General features: G+C 31.2%; 1 protein-coding gene and 1 long non-coding RNA gene across 9 annotated transcripts in view; both read left to right on the top strand.

The window, feature by feature from the left end:
• LOC143055414 (V-type proton ATPase subunit H-like) overlaps positions 1-15,603 on the top strand; it is a 41,949-nt gene extending 26,346 nt beyond the window's left edge. For all 5 annotated transcript variants that reach the window (XM_076228554.1, XM_076228555.1, XM_076228553.1 and 2 more), the window contains 7 exons: positions 1,256-1,366; positions 2,132-2,216; positions 2,803-2,981; positions 3,910-4,035; positions 11,575-11,676; positions 12,568-12,681; positions 14,444-15,603. In XM_076228554.1, coding sequence (XP_076084669.1) covers positions 1,256-1,366; positions 2,132-2,216; positions 2,803-2,981; positions 3,910-4,035; positions 11,575-11,676; positions 12,568-12,681; positions 14,444-14,519 — 793 coding nt within the window. In that variant the 3' untranslated portion in view covers positions 14,520-15,603. The remainder of the gene's footprint in view (positions 1-1,255; positions 1,367-2,131; positions 2,217-2,802; positions 2,982-3,909; positions 4,036-11,574; positions 11,677-12,567; positions 12,682-14,443) is intronic.
• Positions 4,430-11,456, top strand: LOC143055413 (uncharacterized). Of its 4 annotated transcripts, none has more exons than XR_012972023.1 (5): positions 4,430-4,931; positions 5,676-5,744; positions 6,507-7,944; positions 8,707-10,144; positions 10,907-11,456. It is a non-coding gene; the product is annotated as an uncharacterized LOC143055413 (long non-coding RNA). The 4 variants fall into 4 exon arrangements; XR_012972022.1 differs by having other exon boundaries at positions 4,430-5,744; positions 6,507-7,131; positions 7,876-7,944; XR_012972024.1 differs by having other exon boundaries at positions 4,430-5,744; positions 8,707-9,331; positions 10,076-10,144.
• Positions 15,604-21,565: the final 5,962 nt, after the last annotated feature.

Genomic DNA, 21,565 nt, shown 5'->3' with positions numbered 1-21,565 from the left:
AAGTGGTTTTAGTTTTACTTTGAAATAGGATTTGAAGTTCACCTTATGATTCTTAAAAAAATGTGTAAATGCTTATTTATAAATAGAAGAGATACTGAAGGATTAATTTAATCCCGCTGCAAATGTTTGCACCTGTCCTAAGTCAGGAATCTGATGTACAGTAGTTGTTGTTTGTTTATGTAATATATACGTGTTTCTCGTTTCTCGTTTTGTTTATATAGATTAGACCGTTGGTTTTCCCGTTTGAATGGTTTTACACTAGTAATTTTGGGGCCCTTTATAGCTTGTTGTTCGGTGTGAGCTAAGGCTCCGTGTTGAAGGCCGTACTTTAACCTATAATGGTTTACTTTTTAAATTGTTATTTGTATGGAGAGTTGTCTCATTGGCACTCACACCACATCTTCCTATATCTATTTGGATTAATAGTAGAAATGGTGTTATTCTTCAATCCTATTTAACATGGAAACAACAACTCAACAAATATTGACCTATATAAATAGATATAAGAAGATATGGTAAGAGTGCCAATGAGACTCCATTCAAGTCAAAATTTGTAAGAAAAAAAACATAATAGATCAAAGTACGGTCTTCAACACAGAGCCTTGGCTCACACTGAACAGTAAGCCACAAAGGGCTCCAAAAATGACTATTGAGTAGTGTATACCTATTCAAATAGGAAAACCAATGGTCTAATGTATACAAAAAACTAAAAACGAGAAACACTAATGAGCCACATCAACAAACGAAAACTACTGAATATCAGGTTCCTGACTAATAAGATAGATGCAAACAAATGCAGCAGGTTTAAAGGTCTTTATAGGTTACTTCACCCTTACCCAAAACAATAGTGTAACATCACAACATAGAAAGACACACTATAAAATATCAATTGAAATGGCTTAACTCAATCAAAAGACATAAACACAAGTGAACATACACTAAACGAATAAATTTGATCTAGGACACTATTGTGAATTCAAAATCAATAAAATAAGGGGTGAATAAGTGAAGGCAAATTATGTAAACATAAAAAGAAGGATTAATCTCTTTCCTTTCAAACAATCAAATAATATTGATACCATACTGGATTTTTTTTTATTAAACACTTTTTGTCATCTGTTTTGAAAATATTATTTTATAGACAGTTCTTTAAGCCCAGGATCGACCAAGAATTTAAAACTATTGTTTTTATTTAAATTACAGAATTGTGATGTTTTTGGTGGGATCTAAAGCATTGTTATATTTATATTTACAGAATTGTGATGGTTTTGGTGGGATCTAAAGCAGGCTTTCAAATACAGTACCAGCTTATATTCTGTTTATGGTGTCTGACCTTTAACCCTTTCTTGGCAGAGAAAATGAATAAGTAAGTACACCTTGCTAAAAGAAATAAAGTTTTACAGGTTTTAATAAAAAAAAAATGAGTGCTTGTGGAAATTTATTTTAGTTACTGTTGTTTGTACACATGTTACTAGCATTTCAAAATATGGCACAGCAATAGGAAAATGTTTCTTTATTGAACCATAAAGGATGACCATATACACAAATTTAAAGGCAGTTTCAGCAAGTATCCCAGATACTAGAAATTTGATTAGACATTTTTTCTTTAAGATCACCTCTAATGCTACAGAAATTTGAATTACATTTCATATCCAGTGGCGGATAGAAAATTTCATAAGTGGGGGTTCACTGGCTGTCTAAAGGGGGAGGGGGATCCCGTCACGCTTCAGTGATTCCCTATATAATCAACAAAATTTTTTTCTCATAAGGGGGGCCCCGGCCCCTTGCCCCCCCCCCCTAAATCCGCCTCTGATATCAACATACAAAACAAGAATTTAAATGATATGCATATTTATACAATAGCTAACAGTTAATGCATTGCCAAACTGTCAAACAAAATATAAATATATTTGTACTGGGCTTCAGAAAAAAAAAACCAATATAAAATTTGTTATGTCGCTCATTAAATGATTCAGATGTCACCATAAACAAAACATTTTGTAACAAAGGAACATTAAATGTGTATTATCATGTGAACAGTTATCTCCCCTAAAACTGTATCATCTTTTTAATAAAGTGGATTTTTTTGTGCAATTATCAATCTTTTTAATAAAAGCTCAATATTTTACAGATTTCAAGTGATTCCAACATTAGCAGATATATTAAGTGAAACAGTGAAGGAGAAAGTTTCCAGGATCATTCTAGCTACTTATAGAGTAAGTCTTAATCATTATTCAAGTACTTAAAAGAGTATGGTAATCTTATTATTATATTCAATAATGATTATCTCCCTTTTAAAAAAAATTAATAAGACATCAATAACTTTGTCTAACAAAAGTATCAATAGATATATTTGGAAAATGTTTTATTTATTTTACTGATGTTAAAAAATTAAAGACTTTGCCATTGCTTAATATGGGAATTGCTCAATTGATAAAAACTTTGTCAATTTGCTTTGTGGTAATTGAAGTGAAATAAAACTGGTCAAAAATTACTCTGTTTTGTGCAGATGGGTTTTTGTATTGTAGTCAGAAGGAAATGTGGGAGACATACATTTTTATTTTTAAAAAACTAAAATTATAAACCCACACTAAAAGAATACTGTTCTTCATTTAGCACATGTTTTCCGTCAATCTGTCCCATCATTTTTTTGTCAAATTTTTCTCAGGAACTAAAAATCAAGACTTTCTGACATTAAGATTCAACCTTCATGTGAGCATGCTTTACTGTTATATGCCTTCAAATATTTACTTACTGGTTACCAAAGATTTATAGTTCACAGTTCAAATTATTCAATTTTAGAATTTACTAGAGAAGCCAGAAGAGAAAGAGGTTGTGACGGACCATGCCCTATCAATGGTCCAATGTAAAGTTATAAAACAATTAGAATTACTGGATTCAAGAAAGTTTGATGATCAAGACATTGTAGATGATATAGAATTCCTCTCAGAAAAACTACAGTCTTCTATTCAGGATCTCAGGTAAGGGAAGGAACTCCTGTTAGAACAGGGTTGATCAAGACATTGTGGATGATATAGAATTCCTCTCAGAAAAACTACAGTCTTCTATTCAGGATCTCAGGTAAGGGAAGGAACTCCTTATAGAACAGGGTTGACCAAGACATTGTGCAGTCATCCATTTAGGATATAATGCAACGGAAATAACTCTTGTGAAAACAGGATTGATGAAGACATGGTGGATGCTATAGAATTACTATTTTCAAAGAGTGACATAGAATTATCAAAAAAAATTGTCAAGTGTTAGAACATCTTAAGACTAAGGACTGTGGTATACTTGCCAATGAAAAAAACTATCCACCAAATAACATGGATTTGAGCAACTATAAGTCACCTTAAACCAGGAGCAAAACACATACTTTATAGTCAGCTTACCACATCTTTCCTACAAAAATAGATTCTGCTTAAGGATGTACTTAGGTGAGGTTTTGGAATTCATGTCAAATTTTCGGATTCCTTGGTGTTTTTCCATACAAAACAAGGTAAAATATTTTGCCCCATAACACCCATTTATTTTTTCATATAAGACTAAATAGCTCATGAAAGGTCATTTACTAAAATTTTAGAAGATTTCTTAATTTTCTTTCTTTTGTTTTGGGACCCAAATGATACCAATGCAAACATAAGGTAAAAGTCTGTGTCAGCCTTTTCCCACCATATTTAAAATCTCAAATATCTCTAAAAGGAGTTCCATGACCTATCAATATTTTTAGCTTATTTTTATCCTTCAAGAATGCTGTACAAATTATTAGTATCAATTTTAAATTCTTGATTTATTAATTTTCACCTAACCTCACCTAAGTACATTCTCAATTACTGTCTATAAATTCAATTATATCAAATTATATGTATTAGACATATTAATAGAATATTTTCCTTCCAATTATTTCAGTTCCTTTGATGAATACACAACTGAGGTGAAGTCTGGTAGATTGGAATGGAGCCCTGTACATAAATCTGATAGATTCTGGAGGGAAAACTGTATCAGACTGAACGAGAAAAATTATGAATTATTAAAGTTAGTATTAACTGTACAGTGTTTGACAATAATAAAAGTAGATGTGGGGGTATACATCAATGAGACAGCAACCAAACAACATAAATAACGGAAAGACAAAATATAAAATTGAGAAAGGAAATGGGGAATGTGTCAAAGCAACAACAACCCAACCATAGAGCAGACAACAGTCTATAACACTTCTTGACACTGTTACGTTTACTTTTCTGTTCTATTTCATTGTAAAAAATGTAAGTTTTGACATTAAGTTGGCATGACAAATGTTTCTGTTGTTACATTCATCATATTGTGACCATGAATATTGGAAACAAATGCTTAAAAATTTTGCGATTGTCAACTTGAAGGACCTAAAGGAATCTGTATATGGGTCAGGATCCCTAATAGACCTTGAGATGAGGAACTCAGATGACGTAATTAAAAAAAAATATTAGTCCGCCATACAATTGTGGATGCTGTGATTTTAAAAATGGACATAAATGAACAATAAGAACTGTTTTATAGAGCTGATGTGATGAGAAAAGAAAGATGTAGATTTGACCTGAAATAAATTATTAGAAAGGACAATTTTTTTATTGAATTTTATGATCAGAATTTTGGGATTATTTCATGAGGAGAGTGACATTTTTCACCATCTTCCGGGGTCCAGCAATTTGCGAAAAAAGTAATCTCACTTGCCACCCCGAAAATTTAACCAGACATGTATAAATGTATCAGCTTCGATATGAGCCATCATACATGTTCAAGTAAACGATATGGACTGAGCAACGGAGGAAAACGTTACCATTACGGCCTATGGAGAATTAATTGTAAATGTATACCCAAATTAGAAGCTTAATTCCAGAAGTTTTCAGGCTGATTTATGGATGATTTCACCTTGTACACCACCGAAAATGATGGTTAGTAGTTTTTTATTTATACCTAGTTATTATAAATGGTTTAAGATAAATATTATTGATAAAGATCAGCAAAAACTCAATGAAATTTTCGCTTTTAAAATGCATTACTGGCACGGGGCTGAACACTTTTTTTAGGCACAATCATAACTTTGTTTACTTCCGAGATATCCGAAAGGAATTTGTTTACTATATTGAAAAAGGCAAGAAATAACTTTTAAATATTATTAAATTGTAAGTAAACATGACACAATATAGTCTTTGTTATGTAATTATCACTTCGGTCTACAGGAATACCTGATAATCATGGGAGATAACACACTTCATACGAGTAAAGTGAGATACATCATCGCATGTGCTTTTATCCAATGATTTGACCCCTGGTCAGTAGATATATGCAAAAAAACAGAAAACACATGTACATGTTTTAAGAAAATCATGAATTATTATTTTTAATGCACTTGAGCAAAACAAAAGATATTGTCATTTCTCAGTGAAAAAGGGGGAGGGTCAAACCTTTTTGAAAACAATATTTCTGCACCGATTCAACTATTAAGCTAGTTAGCTACTACCCATTGCTTCTAATATAAAAGGTTTAAATGAAGGTTACTAAGCCACAAGGGAGAAGCATTTGTCTTTCTTTGTAATTAAACTTTCAAGAAATAGATTTTTCTCTCTCAATAATACTTATGTATTTAAATCAAATGATAACACAGCCTGAGTAATTTTTTTTTTGTCTTATTTCAGTTCCAGACATATCATTACTTTTTAACCTGAGATGGCAAACTAGAGGTTTTAAAAAGTCCTGAATAACTGGTAAGCATTTTGTTTTGTTAGGCAAGCTCTAAATTGTTTATTTATGGTATTTATGCAATTGAAATTACAGTCGGTATGTTAAAAATATGCAAATATGAAAACTGTTGCTATGGTCTTGATATTGAATGGAAAGGCTTAGTTACAGATCGTTTCGACTCAATATTTCGAGTTAAATCTTGCGGCAACTGTTTCTCACGTAACACCGCAAACTATATTTAGCACTATTTTGATCTGTCGTTATTTAATGACGCCATAATACATGTGATGTCACAATGTTTCCTTTAAAACCTCATGTGGATTTCTCACTGATAAAAGGTTTTCACTGAAATACATGTTAAAAACATTTTTTCTCAAATAGAATTATGTGAAAGGACAAGTTTTGAAAATTTGCACTATATTGCACTCTAATTATATGATAAGGATGACTTTCCCAGTAGTTTAGAGTGCTTTCCACAGTTTTAAATACCAGATTTCCACTAGTAAGAATAATTATTTTGGTGTTGGTTTTTTTTATAAAATCTTCATTTTTGCATAATTTCTCTGCCAAAATGCACTTTAAGACACAAGAAAATTTTATAGAATGCTTTAACAGGGTCTGTGTATTGTAATTAAAGGTTATAATCAGAAGTTTTGTCCTTGTTTTGACTAGTGAATGTATTCTGGAAGAAATTAATTATACATACACATTGTATTCAAAATAAATGAATATAGCGACGAAAGTGTCATTGCCTTATAGTGCTAAAACACTTTATTTTTTTTCAGAAATGGACAAAAATACACAGATTTATTCAGAATGTTATACCGATGAAGATCACATAAAAATATTTGGAAAAATCAGAAGTATTGATTTCAATATGGGTCAGGATCCCTAATAGACCTTGAGATGAGGAACTCAGATGACGTAATTAAAAAAAAATATTAGTCCGCCATACAATTGTGGATGCTGTGATTTTAAAAATGGACATAAATGAACAATAAGAACTGTTTTATAGAGCTGATGTGATGAGAAAAGAAAGATGTAGATTTGACCTGAAATAAATTATTAGAAAGGACAATTTTTTTATTGAATTTTATGATCAGAATTTTGGGATTATTTCATGAGGAGAGTGACATTTTTCACCATCTTCCGGGGTCCAGCAATTTGCGAAAAAAGTAATCTCACTTGCCACCCCGAAAATTTAACCAGACATGTATAAATGTATCAGCTTCGATATGAGCCATCATACATGTTCAAGTAAACGATATGGACTGAGCAACGGAGGAAAACGTTACCATTACGGCCTATGGAGAATTAATTGTAAATGTATACCCAAATTAGAAGCTTAATTCCAGAAGTTTTCAGGCTGATTTATGGATGATTTCACCTTGTACACCACCGAAAATGATGGTTAGTAGTTTTTTATTTATACCTAGTTATTATAAATGGTTTAAGATAAATATTATTGATAAAGATCAGCAAAAACTCAATGAAATTTTCGCTTTTAAAATGCATTACTGGCACGGGGCTGAACACTTTTTTTAGGCACAATCATAACTTTGTTTACTTCCGAGATATCCGAAAGGAATTTGTTTACTATATTGAAAAAGGCAAGAAATAACTTTTAAATATTATTAAATTGTAAGTAAACATGACACAATATAGTCTTTGTTATGTAATTATCACTTCGGTCTACAGGAATACCTGATAATCATGGGAGATAACACACTTCATACGAGTAAAGTGAGATACATCATCGCATGTGCTTTTATCCAATGATTTGACCCCTGGTCAGTAGATATATGCAAAAAAACAGAAAACACATGTACATGTTTTAAGAAAATCATGAATTATTATTTTTAATGCACTTGAGCAAAACAAAAGATATTGTCATTTCTCAGTGAAAAAGGGGGAGGGTCAAACCTTTTTGAAAACAATATTTCTGCACCGATTCAACTATTAAGCTAGTTAGCTACTACCCATTGCTTCTAATATAAAAGGTTTAAATGAAGGTTACTAAGCCACAAGGGAGAAGCATTTGTCTTTCTTTGTAATTAAACTTTCAAGAAATAGATTTTTCTCTCTCAATAATACTTATGTATTTAAATCAAATGATAACACAGCCTGAGTAATTTTTTTTTTGTCTTATTTCAGTTCCAGACATATCATTACTTTTTAACCTGAGATGGCAAACTAGAGGTTTTAAAAAGTCCTGAATAACTGGTAAGCATTTTGTTTTGTTAGGCAAGCTCTAAATTGTTTATTTATGGTATTTATGCAATTGAAATTACAGTCGGTATGTTAAAAATATGCAAATATGAAAACTGTTGCTATGGTCTTGATATTGAATGGAAAGGCTTAGTTACAGATCGTTTCGACTCAATATTTCGAGTTAAATCTTGCGGCAACTGTTTCTCACGTAACACCGCAAACTATATTTAGCACTATTTTGATCTGTCGTTATTTAATGACGCCATAATACATGTGATGTCACAATGTTTCCTTTAAAACCTCATGTGGATTTCTCACTGATAAAAGGTTTTCACTGAAATACATGTTAAAAACATTTTTTCTCAAATAGAATTATGTGAAAGGACAAGTTTTGAAAATTTGCACTATATTGCACTCTAATTATATGATAAGGATGACTTTCCCAGTAGTTTAGAGTGCTTTCCACAGTTTTAAATACCAGATTTCCACTAGTAAGAATAATTATTTTGGTGTTGGTTTTTTTTATAAAATCTTCATTTTTGCATAATTTCTCTGCCAAAATGCACTTTAAGACACAAGAAAATTTTATAGAATGCTTTAACAGGGTCTGTGTATTGTAATTAAAGGTTATAATCAGAAGTTTTGTCCTTGTTTTGACTAGTGAATGTATTCTGGAAGAAATTAATTATACATACACATTGTATTCAAAATAAATGAATATAGCGACGAAAGTGTCATTGCCTTATAGTGCTAAAACACTTTATTTTTTTTCAGAAATGGACAAAAATACACAGATTTATTCAGAATGTTATACCGATGAAGATCACATAAAAATATTTGGAAAAATCAGAAGTATTGATTTCAATATGGGTCAGGATCCCTAATAGACCTTGAGATGAGGAACTCAGATGACGTAATTAAAAAAAAATATTAGTCCGCCATACAATTGTGGATGCTGTGATTTTAAAAATGGACATAAATGAACAATAAGAACTGTTTTATAGAGCTGATGTGATGAGAAAAGAAAGATGTAGATTTGACCTGAAATAAATTATTAGAAAGGACAATTTTTTTATTGAATTTTATGATCAGAATTTTGGGATTATTTCATGAGGAGAGTGACATTTTTCACCATCTTCCGGGGTCCAGCAATTTGCGAAAAAAGTAATCTCACTTGCCACCCCGAAAATTTAACCAGACATGTATAAATGTATCAGCTTCGATATGAGCCATCATACATGTTCAAGTAAACGATATGGACTGAGCAACGGAGGAAAACGTTACCATTACGGCCTATGGAGAATTAATTGTAAATGTATACCCAAATTAGAAGCTTAATTCCAGAAGTTTTCAGGCTGATTTATGGATGATTTCACCTTGTACACCACCGAAAATGATGGTTAGTAGTTTTTTATTTATACCTAGTTATTATAAATGGTTTAAGATAAATATTATTGATAAAGATCAGCAAAAACTCAATGAAATTTTCGCTTTTAAAATGCATTACTGGCACGGGGCTGAACACTTTTTTTAGGCACAATCATAACTTTGTTTACTTCCGAGATATCCGAAAGGAATTTGTTTACTATATTGAAAAAGGCAAGAAATAACTTTTAAATATTATTAAATTGTAAGTAAACATGACACAATATAGTCTTTGTTATGTAATTATCACTTCGGTCTACAGGAATACCTGATAATCATGGGAGATAACACACTTCATACGAGTAAAGTGAGATACATCATCGCATGTGCTTTTATCCAATGATTTGACCCCTGGTCAGTAGATATATGCAAAAAAACAGAAAACACATGTACATGTTTTAAGAAAATCATGAATTATTATTTTTAATGCACTTGAGCAAAACAAAAGATATTGTCATTTCTCAGTGAAAAAGGGGGAGGGTCAAACCTTTTTGAAAACAATATTTCTGCACCGATTCAACTATTAAGCTAGTTAGCTACTACCCATTGCTTCTAATATAAAAGGTTTAAATGAAGGTTACTAAGCCACAAGGGAGAAGCATTTGTCTTTCTTTGTAATTAAACTTTCAAGAAATAGATTTTTCTCTCTCAATAATACTTATGTATTTAAATCAAATGATAACACAGCCTGAGTAATTTTTTTTTTGTCTTATTTCAGTTCCAGACATATCATTACTTTTTAACCTGAGATGGCAAACTAGAGGTTTTAAAAAGTCCTGAATAACTGGTAAGCATTTTGTTTTGTTAGGCAAGCTCTAAATTGTTTATTTATGGTATTTATGCAATTGAAATTACAGTCGGTATGTTAAAAATATGCAAATATGAAAACTGTTGCTATGGTCTTGATATTGAATGGAAAGGCTTAGTTACAGATCGTTTCGACTCAATATTTCGAGTTAAATCTTGCGGCAACTGTTTCTCACGTAACACCGCAAACTATATTTAGCACTATTTTGATCTGTCGTTATTTAATGACGCCATAATACATGTGATGTCACAATGTTTCCTTTAAAACCTCATGTGGATTTCTCACTGATAAAAGGTTTTCACTGAAATACATGTTAAAAACATTTTTTCTCAAATAGAATTATGTGAAAGGACAAGTTTTGAAAATTTGCACTATATTGCACTCTAATTATATGATAAGGATGACTTTCCCAGTAGTTTAGAGTGCTTTCCACAGTTTTAAATACCAGATTTCCACTAGTAAGAATAATTATTTTGGTGTTGGTTTTTTTTATAAAATCTTCATTTTTGCATAATTTCTCTGCCAAAATGCACTTTAAGACACAAGAAAATTTTATAGAATGCTTTAACAGGGTCTGTGTATTGTAATTAAAGGTTATAATCAGAAGTTTTGTCCTTGTTTTGACTAGTGAATGTATTCTGGAAGAAATTAATTATACATACACATTGTATTCAAAATAAATGAATATAGCGACGAAAGTGTCATTGCCTTATAGTGCTAAAACACTTTATTTTTTTTCAGAAATGGACAAAAATACACAGATTTATTCAGAATGTTATACCGATGAAGATCACATAAAAATATTTGGAAAAATCAGAAGTATTGATTTCAATATGGGTCAGGATCCCTAATAGACCTTGAGATGAGGAACTCAGATGACGTAATTAAAAAAAAATATTAGTCCGCCATACAATTGTGGATGCTGTGATTTTAAAAATGGACATAAATGAACAATAAGAACTGTTTTATAGAGCTGATGTGATGAGAAAAGAAAGATGTAGATTTGACCTGAAATAAATTATTAGAAAGGACAATTTTTTTATTGAATTTTATGATCAGAATTTTGGGATTATTTCATGAGGAGAGTGACATTTTTCACCATCTTCCGGGGTCCAGCAATTTGCGAAAAAAGTAATCTCACTTGCCACCCCGAAAATTTAACCAGACATGTATAAATGTATCAGCTTCGATATGAGCCATCATACATGTTCAAGTAAACGATATGGACTGAGCAACGGAGGAAAACGTTACCATTACGGCCTATGGAGAATTAATTGTAAATGTATACCCATATATGAGAATTATTCATATTTGGAGGAAATGCTTTACGAACTTCTTTGAATTAAAAATATGGTGTATTTTTTTTTGCAGTGTTGCAGAATTGATATGATGTAATTCTTTATTTTCAGAATTTTAGTGAAGTTATTAGAAACAAGTAAAGATCCTTTAATTTTGTCAGTCGCAGCACATGATCTTGGAGAATATGTACGACATTATCCTAGAGGCAAAAAGTAAGTTTTCTTAAATAGTAGTTGGTACAGAAAATGCAACTGCTTAGTTCATACTAATAAATAAAATTGAGAATGGAAATGAGGAATGTGTAAAAAAACTACAACAAGCAAACCTGAAGGCAGGAAACAGCCCAAAGTCAACAATAGAAATCTAAGTTAATAGATATAGGAAGATGTGGTGTGAGTGCCAATGAGACAACTCTCCATCCAAATAACAATTTTAAAAAAGTAAACCATTATAGGTCACAGTACGGCCTTTAACATGGAGCCTTGGCTCACACCGAACAACAAGCTATAAAGGGCCCCAAAATGACTAGTGTAAAACCATTCAAACAGGAAAACCAACGGTCTAATCTAAATAAAAAAACGATAAACGATAAACGAGGAAACACTAATGAATCATATAAACAAACGACAACTACTGTACATTTGTTTGCAAGCAAATATGTTTCATGCTAGCATTTGATCTCCAGGGTTTTGTAATATTGTATTGTTACATTTCTAAACATTTTCTGAAATTGTAGAAATAACAAAATTCTTAGTTTTATCCATAAATGAATAAGGCCACAATTAAAAATATTTTGGTTTGCCCAAACCCTATCCAAAGGTTGAGACAGTGGGTAGGTTGGTAGGTGTTTTCTTTTTTCTTCAAATCAGGACAATAAAAGAATTTGAGTAGGCAGCTTTTTTCTAGGTAGGTAGGGTTTAGGCAAACAAACCTATTCTTTTTATGACCTAAAATGTTAAAATTACGAACTTAAGATATATCAGTTGCGATTCTTAATGAGTTAGCATGTGACACCACAAAACAAATAGAATTCTTTGAAATCCATAGAAGGTGGGATATTTGCTGATATCATATTATTGAAATTCTGATTTATTTTTTTACAGTGTAATAGAGCAGTTAGGAGGTAAACAGTTAGTGATGCAGTACCTATCACATGAAGATCCCAATGTCAGATTTGAGGCTTTGATAGCTGTACAGAAACTGATGGTACACAACTGGTATGTATATTCCTATACCCCACTTACACAGTGGGTGGCATTTATCAATCACCTAGTCCAATCTTCCGTCTGGCTCCCTCTTTAACTTTTGTTACATATTTTTCAACCTTCATTATCATGAAGTTAATTGATATTTGTTCTGAAACATGAAAATATGTATTTGTACTGTGTTTAGAATGATTGGTTAGTCTGCAAGGCAGTCACTTTTTGTTTGACTACAATTTGGATTTAATTTTACACCCAGGTATTTAATTGTTAGGTTGTAAGAAAGAGTTGAGAGTTGATGATGGCAGACAAAAATATAATTGCAAAAATACCAAACTTCAAGGTGAATTCATAAAGGAAAAGGTCATAAAAACTGACAAAACCAATAGGTATTACTCGATTTATTTTACTTGACTGGGCGGAGTTTAACCGGTTCGCTCATAATAAACCAGTCCATCTATAGATAGGTGTTTTAGGATAAACTCATTAATGAAGTGTCCAGTCATTATTTATTAAATTCCTTTGGTGACACTGATAGGTGATTAGAAATCAGTAATAATTATAACGGCAATCGTCCTTATCACACACATCTTCAAATAGACTGTCCTTGTGCAAATTAAAACACAAGCTCCGCCCGATCAGTTGAAATAACATTGGTGATATGACAGACTATATCAACCAAAAGACAAAATAAAAAAAAAGACAACAACTGTCTTATTCCTCACTTTGTACAAAGGGAGACAAATTTGTAATTTCTACTTTTTCATTGTTTTTTATGTATCTTGTTGTCTATCGAATTCAGATCCTTGGAATCTGATTAAAAACCTATGGGAAGTAACTGGTACATTAAATAATAGTTGTATTTGTTCCATTCATTCTATTTTATATACCCTTGTGAGGGATTTAAAGGTTTATAAGCATAAAAATTGTACAATCATTGTCATTATGTTTCACATATTTTTTTAACAAAAATTCTCTTGTGCCAAATATTCAAACTTAACATCGATAAAAAGAATAATGTACATACATTCTGGAAATATAAAATTCTTGATTTATAAGTGCCTAAAAAATTGCTGCAAAATTATCAATTATTAAATTATATGAAAAAAAGATGTGGTATGATTGCCAATGAGACAACTCTCGAACCCCATTTTTTTTAAAAATGTTGAGACTGCAATTAAAAATGTTAGAAACTGGCACAAAAAGTTCAGTTAGATTTAGATCAAAATGTTAATAAAATTATGTATTTTGAAAAACAAAGTGAAAGAAGTTTTCTTTATTTTTTTAATGTAGCATATCTTTTGTGTTTGCAATTTGACTGAAATACGGTGTTAAATTTATTACAAACTAAAAAACAATAATTGAATCAATAGATGAATATTCAATGAAAAATAAAGGCAACAGTAGTAAACTGCTTTTCAAAACTCATAAATCCATGGACAAAAAACAAAATGGTAACAAACTAAAACTGAGGGAAACGCATTAAATATAAGAGGAGAACAACGACACAACATTAAAATGTAACACACACAGAAACGGAGTAAGCATTAGACAAAATCCTATGAGAATAACAAATATAACATCAAAACCAAATACATGAATTTGGGATAGATAAGTACTGTGACACGTGTTATAGTAATGTGAATTCACACTCAAAAATAAGAGAAAATAAACGACACAACATACTATACCAATAAGCAAAACACAGATACACCAGTAGGTTTACTTGAACCTTCATTATCAACATCAAAATAATTGTTTTCAATATTTTTTTCAGGGAATACCTTGGCAGACAGTTAGAAGCTAGTGATAAACCTAAAGACTCTACACAGCTTGTGTCGGCTAAAGCTTAGTTAAAACATTCCATTATATAGTTTGTAAAACAATTCAATAGATCTTAATGTGATGTCAGAGAATATATGACATATATCTAGAGGATTATTGTGATATTATGAAAAATATGTTGATAGACTACATTCCTCCCTTGGCAAAATGTGAGGAGTTTTTGTTAAAAAACTTATATGATTTGTGTTTGTTTATAATAATTTAAAAGTTGAAGAGCACTATATGAGTAATACTGTAAATTTCATAGTTTTTGCTTGCGTTCATTTATGGGATCTTTGAACGTTAGACCCAAATACAAGATTAACTATTGCCAATTCAGGGAAATAGCTGCATTCACATGATGCTATTGAAACTTAAAATGAATAATATTCATGCCGTATAATTTTTAGCTTTAATTCCTGTATTTACAACTTGTTTAAATGGAGGGGACACTTTCTTAGGGTGCTAAAAAGCATTACTCTTAATGTAATCAGCTTTCATTCTTATGGTAGGTTCATCCTTATCCTAGAGAAATACAGAGAATTTTGAAATAAAGATGTCTCTAAACACAATAGCTTCAATGGAACTGACTTCAAAGAGATATTAATTATGTGAATAAGCAGAATAAAATTAAGCAAAAATATATTATCACCAGTGCTGTTAATTATGTGTTATGGCATAACCTATACATTTTATAAATCGTTATCCCAAGTCAAGTCTAGCTCTAGCAATCCTCTCATCTTGGTATGTCCCATCTAAAAATTCATGAATGTTGAAATATTATTCATAATCAGTATTTGCTAGATATTATGTATGGTTTTATAAATATAATAATAAAATTGCTTTAAGTCCCAACAATCAGAAAGAAACAGTAGTAAATTATACTTGCAAATTGACGAGGTACATTGAAAACTGATCCATTTGGACCAGAGAATTTAAGGGAGAGAATGTAAATATATATATGTAAATTATCTCCCTTGGATACATTTGTAAAAGGAATTTTATTGACTAAATTCCCATGACATGGCTGGAATTCCATATATTATTGTAAATGTTGTATTCAAGAGAGATGATAGTGATTGTATGTATGCAATAGTAAAGAGTCTAGTCAAATTGTGTTACTTGTTTTTATATCCTACATGTTATGCACCATCAAATGGATTTTTTCTTTCTTTTTGAAAAAAATTATATTTCCATGTATAGCAACAACATTACTTAAAATCTACTTCATATTTTAAAGAATTTACAACATATTTGTGCTTTCAAAATCAATTTTCATCATGTTCTCTTTTCACAAGTGATTTATATTCCTTTTTTTTTAGCAAAAGAACCTAACAGGATAAAGTAAATTTTTAACCTGATTTGTTAAGATTTAAAAAACCTACCATTTTTTTGTCAGGTTCTTTATTAGTCTTGCATGATTTTAATTCTAGTCCACTTATATGTTTTGGAGTTTAGTATGACATTCATTTTTACTGAACTAGTACACATTTTTATTTGGGGGCCAGTTGAAGCCAGACTTTCGGGTGCAGGATTTTCTCGCTGTTTTGAAGACCCATTGATGGCCTTCGGTTGTTATCTGATTTTGGTTGGATTGTTGTCTTTTTGACAAATTCCCCTTTTCCATTCTCAATTTTAAATACATGACAAATAATCTGTCTTCAGTATTTGATATCAGCTGGTAGGCAAGTTTTCAAGAAATATTTTTTGAAACAATTCATATAGACTCAAAACTCAGTACACAAAACTGTAAACCAACTTTTTTGCAGATACTTTATTTCACATTTATCCATTTCTAGATAACTTCATATTGATTTGATTTCTTAATTTTCAAATTTACATAATGTATTTTAATTGAGGAAGATCCAATTTTTATATTATCAGGTCTCTACAGTTCTGCAAAAATCAGTTAGTTTTAGTAACCATAATGACGTATATATGCTTCAACTTTAAACACAATTAAGTTAAATACGTTAAGTTAGATAAGAACGTTGGTTCATTTCATTCTAGTTTTACCTTCAAAGGCTAAATAAGGACTTCCAATGGTAAACCGCAATTCCCGCAGTTTCTGTGAGATTTTTGGGTTTATCTCTTCTTTTTATCGATTTATAAGATTTGAACACATGGTAAACTACTATTGGCTTAGTTTTCTAGAGGATTTGTTCAAGCTATGATATACGTTGCTGACTTTACAGTCTATTAGATGGAGTGTTCTGAATGAAATGCTATATCTGACAGGAGGGAAAAGAGGGATATCCAACTGAATAAAATATAATTTTACAAAAGTCAGACACTACATTTGGAAAGACATAGTATACAAACCAAGCGAATGTTGAGAAATAATCAAGTATCACCTGCTGATTTTCCTGTTATATGATAAGAATGTAATACAAATACTACACCAATAAAAAAAAATAGAAAATTTAATCATACGGCGAGCATGTACACATAGATATATGATGATGTGGTATGAGACAACTCTCTGTCCAAGTCGCAATTTATAAAAGTAAACCATTATAGGCCAAAGTACAGTCATCACAGAGCCTTGGCCCACATCAAATAGCAAGTTATAAAGGGCCCAAAAACTACTATTGGAAATCCAACTGTATAATCTATATAAAAAACGAGAAAGACTTCACATCAACAAACAACAACTACTGAACATCAGATACCTGATTCCAGATTTCTGCCATTTTATTAATCTAGACTTTGTAAAAATACCGGTATCACATCACTTCTTTTAACCCCCTGTTTTAAAAAAGTGTCATCCTCGTCCTTATACTATTCCTTTAACAAAAGTTAATAATAAGGTATTTGAATGCATTATTCATATCTGGAAATGAAAATAATGAAAACGTCAGAAATTTCTTCAATTTTGAAAAGAAATATATGATGATTCCATTTTAATCAAATAATAATAACCACTTATCATGTGATAAAAGTTCAACTCTAGTAAGAATATCGAATGGTATTGGGGGTACTTGCCCATGAAAAAGATTTCGTCTGATCTTGACCTCATTTATAGGACTTATTGGTTAAAAAAAACCATTGATCTCATTTTCATGGTTCATTGTCAATTAAGATGATTTTTGAAGAATATGTATTTGATGTATAGAATGCTTTACACTTGTATTTATCTGTTTTGGAATATTTTATGTCTATAACTTTCTTTTTACACATACAATTCCAAGTTATCTTGTTTCGTTATGTTCTTCTGTTTTAAACATCTCACTGAGAACATCTTGATAATTTATTACAATATTTATTATTGGGCAGATGGTCATATTTCAGTTTTACAATTTTACGAGAATAAAATAAAGTGACAAAAATCTTCCTTCATTTGTTTCTGTTTTCAAAACATCATGTGCTGTGTGTTTTTAAAAGAATCAAATTACCACTGTAATATGGTTCTCATATTAACATGAAAATGATAGTTTTAACCATATCATTTACAAGCATTAATAGAATTAGATTGTTCGGGATTCCCTGACGATTGATTTATTTCCTTATTCTTACTGAGAAAAAACGTATGTTTTATCATTTATACTTCGAAAGTTGTATGTGCATTAGGATCAAAATCTTTTTGGTAGAAAACAATTATTATCAGATATTTTACTTCATATAGAAAAAAAGCCTAATACCATCGACGACAGAACTTAAAAAATAAAGGAAATTCACATTTACTCGTAACAGATATTAAACATATATTCACAATAGGAATATGATTTGATTTGATTTTTAGGTGTTTTAACGCCACTTTTAAGCGCCACATTGAGCCTTTTTTGTGGCTGCCAGTTTTAATTGTTTGAAGAAGCCGGAGTGCCTGGAGAAAACCACCGACCTTCGATGATAGGAAATCTAACAATTAAGATTGGAGTCGAGTGTAGCAATCGGAACATGTGATTGTTAATTAGTGACCTTTGAGGACGAGTTTTTCATTCAATTGAATTAAAACTACATACTATAAAACTTTACCCCATCATCGACAGGGCCTCAATTTTCTATCAAGCCATATACAAAAGGGCAATATTCCGTAACATATAGGTGAGTGATAAGAATTTATTGATGAAAAAGACCTAATCAAGCTTAGTGCACTCGTAACGCTTTTCTGTTAGTTAAAATTCTAAATGTACAAACTCTTGCGTTCAAATCCAAACCTCAATTTTAGTGAATTTCCTTGGTGTTTGTTTTAACCAGGAAAATGTCGGACCATCGATGAGCCTTTTCGTTGAAGTAATCGGATGTTTTATTTACTACTTTATATTTATATTAACTAGCATATCTTGTTACATATTGTGTGAATCTTTTGTCAAATGAGTTTCATTTCAAGCAGGACGGAATCAATTTTTTTTATTCAGTTCAAGATAATGATAACTTTTTTTTCTTTTTTTTTTGTTAAAGGGGAAAGGGGGGATGCAGTTTGATATTGTACCAAAATAAGTTTTTTAGGGGGAGGGAGATGCGATGGCAGCAAGTAAAAACTTTCAAATGTTTTTTGGTGATTAGCAGAAGAGTGAAATTAAAATTCGGTTTTTATTTATTTTTAATAAAAAAAAAGAATTAGAAAGGCCATTCGTGATACAGTTCAAATTGCAGTTTGAAAAGGTTTGGACACTATGTTAAAAGATCATTTTGACCACAAAAAACAATATATTTTTCCCCTGTACAATACAAAATATAAAACTATAAGCTTCAGATCAATAAATACATGCAGCAATGGTTCAAAGATACTTTTTTTCTTTAAATTTTACAGATTTTATACTGGTCCAACATGAACAAATTAATGCAACGTCAGAGAGATGACTCGTTGCGTTTCTACAAATACTTGTGTCAGAAAATTGGTTTTGAAGAGGATGTTAAAGTAAGAAGAATTACTTCTAATGTATGTGATATTGGAAATGGACGTTTCAAACAAATCAGAAGTGGGAGTAACGGCGAAGGACTGCATTTAAAAGGTAGCGACCTCGATTTAATGAGGATAGAAACCAAATTTAAAGTGTTTGAAAATAAAAATGATATTCCTGTTCAAAGGCGTTTTAAAATCGCTTTATTTATGGACACAGAAGACACGCAACCATGCTTTACAAAACTAAGAATTGAATGTGATCGTACCTCTCCATGCTTTGCTGAAAGAGTATTGTACGATGATCATAAAGGGGTTGTCCTTTCCAGCAACATGTTTAAACAGATACAACTAGATACATATACTAAAAAATTACCAAACTTTACTAAAATACATGGCCCATGTTGTGCAGATGAATTTGACCTATTTGATATAGCGACTTGCCTCAAATGTGATAAATGGATTTCCCAACCAGAACCATGGATAAAAAGATCTCGTCAAAAATGGCCTCCCGCTGATCTTATTTCCAAAATCATTTCTTGTGGTGTTTTGTTTGTACCAATTGGCAACAAAGGTTCAATTAATGAACACATTGAATGGAGATTGTCCTTTTCTGTTGCGGAAAAGTTTCTAATATTTTCTTTCAGTCATACACAGTTACTATGTTATGCGTTGTTAAAAATTTTCCTGAAAGAAATAGTCGACAATGTAAAATATCTAAAAGGTTTGCTTTGTTCTTATTTTATAAAGACGCTCATGTTTTGGATTATTGAAGAGTCCGATCCGGCGATCTGGAGACCGGATAATATCATTCCGTGTTTTCAAGCATGTTTACACAGACTCTTGTACTGTGTAGACTATGACATATTGTTACATTATTTTATTCCAGAAAATAATTTGTTTTATTTACGGTTCAATGTAATTAACAGGAAGAGAATGTGCAATCTCCTTAAAATGTCGTATCAACAAGGAATACACTGTGTGCTCGCTACAAAAACACTTATGGATTATCCAAAGCATCCTGGTGAAATCAATCAACCATCAAGTCGTAATGCAAGATTAGTTAATGGAATCAATCATACCTTGTCATGTGGCATTTATGTAGTTGAAGAAAATATTTACATGCTCTTAAGCACATTACTACATTATTCTAGAAGTAGGATGTCTGCAGACATATTTAATTTTTTTTCTGTCACGTGCACATCAGAATGTACCACAAACTTTTCAAATTCTTGAGGGGTCAAACAAAGAAAAATACCCCAAGTTGAAAAATATAATCAGTCATCTACTTATAGGTGTACAATCAGATGCAGTAAGTGGATGGATGCTGTTGGCATCTTTCTTTTATGAAACAAAAAATTACCGAGCATCATTATTTGTTTTAAATCATGGTTTATTGAAGTGTACAGACGAAAAAGTACAACTTGGGCCAAAGTTGTTTCAGGGTAGTCTTAACTTTAACCAGATATATACACTGAATATGGTTAAAAACGAAACGCTCATTACATCATTGAAAACATTGACGATGAATCATATATTTTTTCCTGCCAGATCTTTAATTATACCAATAGAACTACAACTGGAAGTGCAAGCACACATTTTTTTGATCAATCCTAAACCCTTTGCACATTTCCTCGGTTTTCTATGCTGCTACCATTCGAAAGACTCTGCATCATGCAAGCATTTTATAAGTCAATTAGTTCATGATGCCCACACTATTTTAAGTTCGAACCAGGACTTATATTCTGAATGTCAATGCCATATTCTGATATTTATTGGGATAGCTTTGCAGATGTTTGGTGAAACAAGCATAGCAAAAGAGTGGTTACATATGGCCTCTGTGCTCGATAGATATAACTTGACAAGTGCAAACATAAGGCTATCGGATATTAATTTACATACTTGAAAGCGTGATCAAAAAATGTTTATTGTTTTGTTTGTGTGTTTGTGTTAGAGATATAATGAAAATTAATTGATTTTGATTTTGATCATAGAGTTTCAAAAAGTAGACGCACGCTAAATACATATTTTTTTAAATTTTCTTTATCATATCATTCGACAAAAGAACAAAAAATATTTATTTATCCTTAATCCTCTTGCTGTCAGTTGTTTTTCAATGTTGCATTTTGTGCGCCAGAAAATAAGACAGCTCGACGTCTGAGACGTCAGATGTCCAACATTGACGTCGTTCGATATATGACGTCATGCCAAAATGACAGTTACAATATGGGA

The sequence above is a fragment of the Mytilus galloprovincialis genome, chromosome 12 (assembly GCF_965363235.1).
Source record: "Mytilus galloprovincialis chromosome 12, xbMytGall1.hap1.1, whole genome shotgun sequence".
NCBI classification, from domain to species: domain Eukaryota; kingdom Metazoa; phylum Mollusca; class Bivalvia; order Mytilida; family Mytilidae; genus Mytilus; species Mytilus galloprovincialis.
Note: the sequence above shows the minus strand (reverse complement) of the source record. Positions and strands in the feature narration are given on the sequence as shown.